At 34.8% G+C, this 6112-nt stretch overlaps 1 protein-coding gene across 1 annotated transcript; it reads left to right on the top strand.

The window, feature by feature from the left end:
* The first annotated feature begins 4663 nt into the window (after positions 1-4663).
* On the top strand, positions 4664-5425 carry LOC124358876. The gene has a single exon (XM_046811111.1). The coding sequence runs from the start codon at positions 4664-4666 to the stop codon at positions 5423-5425; it is 762 nt and encodes a 253-aa protein (XP_046667067.1).
* The last annotated feature ends 687 nt before the right edge of the window (positions 5426-6112 follow it).

Below are 6112 nucleotides of genomic sequence, written 5' to 3'. Positions count from 1 at the left end.
GATATCTAGATTTACAAACAATACAATTTGCTATCGTAGATAGATAAACGTTTTTGATCTATGCCGTCTGGCTACACCTTCTAAACTGGAACATAATCAATGAGGGTCAATTGGATCAGAATATCAGGTGAATCTTTTGTAAACATTTGTTAATATTACCAGAACTTTTAGAAGTTTTATTATTAGCAAGGTAATCAAATTGAATCCTTTGTGAGCATCATTGTTAAACCTTTTGGCAGAACTAAGGCACTTTAACCTCCTTGCTTGTCTTAAAAGTGCAAATTATCTTTAAAAATTAAAATAGCGTTGATGGCAGATATAAAATCTGTCCGACCCATAAGTTTATATGATTCAAAGGGTTAATCCTGGAAATGAGCTTCTATCTTCTATAAATAATGACATTTTTAAAAGGCAGCCCTTCAATAGTCACGACACGATCCCACGTATAAAATAAGCAATCATCTTTTGCATTTTAAAAGCTGTGATATTTTTAGAAAGGGTCTCAAGTAGAAAGTTATTTTTTTCCGCAAATTGGTCTTCATTAAAAATGCGTTGTACCTTCCTAAACAAATATTATATAGATAGAAACCTGTCATAGTTTATGATCACGGTTGCTAGAGTCTAGCATCCACTCACATAGTGATAAGCTTATTACAGTGAAACCATTAGAGTCCTAGTAAAGTTAGCTTAGCTAGCTTAGCCAATAGTAAAGTTTACGGAGCAGCTAGGACTGTGTCATCAGCTTTGCTTAGAGGGATATTAAGGCGTAGCTGTAAGTCTGAAAATTCCATAGTTAAGAATGATATTACCTGCGTTGATAAGAGCACTGTTTACGTAATACCTATAGGTGCTGTCATCAAAGTAGTTAGGAGTGTAACTAACTACGTAACTCGGAGTGCCGAATTGCTTTACATAGTATGTTTACGTAATACCTACAGGTGCTGTCATCAAAGTAGTTAGGAGTGTAACTAACTACGTAACTCGGAGTGCCGAATTGCTTTACATAGTATGTTTACGTAATACCTACAGGTGCTGTCATCAAAGTAGTTAGGAGTGTAACTAACTACGTAACTCGGAGTGCCGAATTGCTTTACATAGTATGTTTACGTAATACCTATAGGTGCTGTCATCAAAGTAGTTAGGAGTGTAACTAACTACGTAACTCGGAGTGCCGAATTTCTTTACATAGTATGTTTACGTAATACCTACAGGTGCTGTCATCAAAGTAGTTAGGAGTGTAACTAACTACGTAACTCGGAGTGCCGAATTGCTTTACATAGTATGTTTACGTAATACCTACAGGTGCTGTCATCAAAGTAGTTAGGAGTGTAACTAACTACGTAACTCGGAGTGCCGAATTGCTTTACATAGTATGTTTACGTAATACCTATAGGTGCTGTCATCAAAGTAGTTAGGAGTGTAACTAACTACGTAACTCGGAGTGCCGAATTTCTTTACATAGTATGTTTACGTAATACCTACAGGTGCTGTCATCAAAGTAGTTAGGAGTGTAACTAACTACGTAACTCGGAGTGCCGAATTGCTTTACATAGTATGTTTACGTAATACCTACAGGTGCTGTCATCAAAGTAGTTAGGAGTGTAACTAACTACGTAACTCGGAGTGCCGAATTGCTTTACATAGTATGTTTACGTAATACCTATAGGTGCTGTCATCAAAGTAGTTAGGAGTGTAACTAACTACGTAACTCGGAGTGCCGAATTGCTTTACATAGTATGATTAGTGGTATGCAACGGGTTCTGAAGCGGAGCGAGATTTTCCAGATACATGGCGTCAGATTTACTGGGTACGTTCATTCGAATTATACCACTGTCATATGTCTAATAAATTGTACGGTCTAATAAAGATGAAAACATATTTATAATTTCCACCTTCACCTTTAGTAAACTGCTTTTATATCTTTGATATATGTTCTTAGCATGCATTGAGTACTGGAATGATCAATTGTGTTTTTGACTGAGATAGAATACCATTGTACTTAGTATCAAATGTTTATTCTTTAACTGATCGGTAATTTGTTTTTACGACAAGCAAATCACAATATAATATAATACAATATATATTTTTATGGCTTGGTTTAATACTTTCTGTCTATTTTATTTGCAAAAACTTAACTAAAACTAAACTGCAACATGAGTAAAGTATTAAGCCGGGTTTTTTAAACAGATCTAACATATCAGTACTTTATAACCCCCTCACAGACTTGGACGTAATATTACGTTCACAATTTTTGCGTAAACTTATGCCACTGACGTAGTTTTATGCATTGCTATATTTTCATTTGCAAAAATCATTTCCATGACATCAGTACGTCGCCCGATTAGTTTTGTCTTTTTATACTAGATTTCACCACTTTATCCACCCTCTGTCATGAGTGAGTTCGATGTACTCGCACAATACATACATCTAAAAATGACAACACTTTTAAAAATATATTTCACCCTTTCTAGAGGATTTTAGGTTATTTTAGTATTTAATGAACTATACAAATATCTGACGCACAAATATAGTTTACATAAAAAGTCGTATCAATATTTTTAAAATAATATAAAAATAATTTCTTTGTATATCAAATTAGATATCTAAACTCTAGTTCAGTCTTTGTACAAACATAGAGAGATCAGCAAAACAAAATATGTCACGTAAAAAGATAAAACTGTTAAGTGTTATCATGATGCATTTGAAATAAGAAACAATCGTTCTCTAAAGAGATATCTCAGTGCCTGTGTATGAGGCAGACAAGTGACAGGTTTAGATCACTATATGTATGACGGAACATTGGATGTGTCAGGATGAGCTGGTTAGTTCTCACCCTGAAGGTTTTTATTGTGCTGCTCACTATTGTAGAGTTGGTCGTATCAGAGGAGGAGTGGGAATCTTTATTGCCAATCATCTCGACGCAAGAACACTAGATGTAGATTCATTCTCAACGGAGCTGCATTTTGAGGTGGCGGCGGTAATCTTGGATAAGTTCAAGATCATTGTTGTCTGCAATTACCGCTCTCCTGCATCTGACCCGGCGGAGTTTCTGAGAACATTGGAAGCCTTGTTGACCTACCTGTAAAAATGGAAGGATCACATAATCTTGGCTGGAGGTGACCTCAATGGAGACTTTGATATAACTACCACAAAGGCGACAGTTGCTGATTTCCTCAACTTACTTCGGCAGTTTAATTGTTACTGCTTAAACTCTGTCCAACGAGAGGTAACAGTTGCCTAGATAATGAGCTAACGGTTATCTATTAAACAAAAATAAAACTGAAAATATAATTTTTTCTTTAAGGCCGTATGATGAAGGACTAGTGGAAATGGAAACAGTTACTAGTACTAAGTTTTTAGGTATAAGTGTTGATCATCGGCTTACATGGAGTACTCATATAGACTATATCAAAACTAGGCTATCTAGAGTTGTATACTTGTTGGGACGATTGAAAAATTGTGTAACATCTGAATATATTAGAATGGCTTACTTTGCTTTTTTCCAATCAATAATTAAGTATTGCTTACTTGTGTGGGGCAACTCTTCAAGAATTATAGAAATTTAAAATTGCAAAAGAAAGTCGTTAGAATAATTGACGGTTCAAATCCATCTGATAATTGTAAGCCTATTTTTAAAAGATTAGAAATAAATACAGTAATTAACCTTTACATATTTGAACTGGCTGTCTATTCCTTAAAAAAACTACCTGACATGGTCCTAAATGAAAATATACACTCATAAAATACCCGCAATAAAAATAAAATTAGTTTTCAGCACTGCCGTTTAAGTAAGTTTTTAAAAAGTCATGTTGTAATGTGTAAGAAAGTGTATAATAAATTAGTTTCCTATATAAATAAATACCCGCAACAGGTATTCCTAAAGAAATTAAATTATTGGCTTTAAAAAAATCCCTTTTATGGTTTTAATGAATTCCTAGAGCTTTCTGACACAACTTTTTAATGTAATTTTTGCCCTGTTATTGTTACCCTTCGATTTTAACCATATGTTTATATTTTTTGTTATTATATATGTTATTGTAAATAGTTTGTTGATTATTTAATAGTTTATTTACGATATTGATCCAACTGGAAGGCATAATTTGTAATTTGTAACTGGTTCAGTATATTTTAAGTTAACTCAAACTATAATTTGTCTCTAATTATTGTGACAAAGAGTAGTATTTTGGCTTATTGACAATGTCTATGCATGTACAATGTCTACGACAATAAAAGAATTTGATTTGATTTGATTTGATTCACTTAGTGGAACCCATTGTAAAACTCAAGTGGCTTTTTATTCCATTACATGTAGTCTCTGTCACATCCACTCAGTTCAATTATAGCGTATTTTTTACAGATTTTTATCAATCCCTCTGTTTTATAACCTCAGTACATAAACAAAAATTGTAATCTTGTTTAACGTTTTAGACACGTAATGATTAGCCGATAATCCTATTGTGTAAAGAGCTGACTAGAATTTTTGATACATGTTATGAATTATTAGTTCATTTTACACTTACTGTTACTCAGTCAGTCGAGCCGATAAGAGCTCTACTCTATCACTCCGTACCAAGTTCAAGGTCGTACTGCACACGTGCAGCTCTTATCGTGTCGTGCGTGTTTGTTCATAGCTGAAAGTGATTTTTTATAAGTATTATTAGCTATGGCAATCTGTGGCGTCTGTATAAAATCTTCAAGTGACAAGAATGATGTGAAATGTGTAGGAGTGTGTGGATTTGTGTTTCATGCTGACTGCATAAAGGACGATCTCGAGGCAAAGAGGACGAGGTCGACGAGGGACTACAAGTGCAAGGACTGTAGAGGTGACTCTTTTCAGAACATTGTTACTTCTGGCTCTTCGTCTGCTGATGTTCTTACTAAGGACTTCCTAATTCAGGTAATAGAAGGTTTTAAAAAGGACGTTTTTACTGAGATGAATTCCTTCAAGTCTGAGATGACCGACCTATCAGCCTCTGTTCAGTTTGTGTCGGATAAAATCGATGCTTCCAACAAGTTAATGGAGCATATTACTTTGCAGTTTGCTGAATTAAAGAAGGAAAACGAACTTTTAAAAACTAAGAACGAATCTCTCACAAAAGAAGTTCTGGACCTGAGGGATAGGATGAGAAATCTTGAGCAGTATACCCGTGTGAACAATGTTGAAGTCAGCGGTCTGCCATCTACAAGAGAGGAGAGCGTCAAAGACCTGGTGAAGGACGTGGGTGCGGCTATAGGAGTGCAGGTGCAGGAAAGCGACGTCACCATCGCCCACCGGGTGCCGTCCTATGGACTCAACAGGGATCCTGCGCTGATCATCCAGTTCACGGACAGGGAGAGGAAGGCTGAGTGGCTCAACGCATACCGGAAGAAGAGGTCACTTGTTGCTCGGGAGGTAAATCAGCGGTTTCCGGCACAGCGAGTGTAAATCAACGACCACTTGTCACCAGAAAACAAAAAGTTTCTGGCAAGTTTGAAGAAGAAGTGCAGGGAGATCGGATATACGTTTGCCTGGAGTCGTGATAGCAAGTTCTTTGCGAGGAAAGCTGAGGGAGACCCTGTCAAGAAGATCTTATCATACAAGGATATTGACAATCTGGTTTAGTAAGTGAGCATTATAAAACAAGTTATGTTAAGTTATTTTATTATAGTTTTGAAAATGTTTATTAATAATCTTTGCTTAAAGACAATATTGTATGATAAGTAGGCCAATGTCAAAATTTTCATATTCTTTAAATAATTATTTTAATCCCGATAGTAAAAATAAAAGTATAAATATAATTTATGCAAATATCAGAAGTTAAAGAAAAAATGTCAATAGTTTTTTACTAGAAATAAACCAAATTAAAACTAGTATAAGTATTATAGTTCTCTGTGAAACATGGATCAATAGTGACGAGGTAGATTTATTTGCCATAAAAGGTTATAATACTTTTCATTGTTGTAATGATACATAGGTCTGGAGGTGTAATTTGTTTTGTATCCAATGTCTTGAAAGTAACAAATTTAAATTTTAGTATGGTAACTGCCGATTCTTTAGTTTTAAAATTAAATTGCAATCAAATATTTTTTAATCTTATTTGTCTATATAGATTACAAAGTTACGAAAAAAAGA

The sequence above is a fragment of the Homalodisca vitripennis genome, chromosome 4, assembly GCF_021130785.1.
Source record: "Homalodisca vitripennis isolate AUS2020 chromosome 4, UT_GWSS_2.1, whole genome shotgun sequence".
Taxonomy (NCBI): domain Eukaryota; kingdom Metazoa; phylum Arthropoda; class Insecta; order Hemiptera; family Cicadellidae; genus Homalodisca; species Homalodisca vitripennis.
Note: the sequence above shows the minus strand (reverse complement) of the source record. Positions and strands in the feature narration are given on the sequence as shown.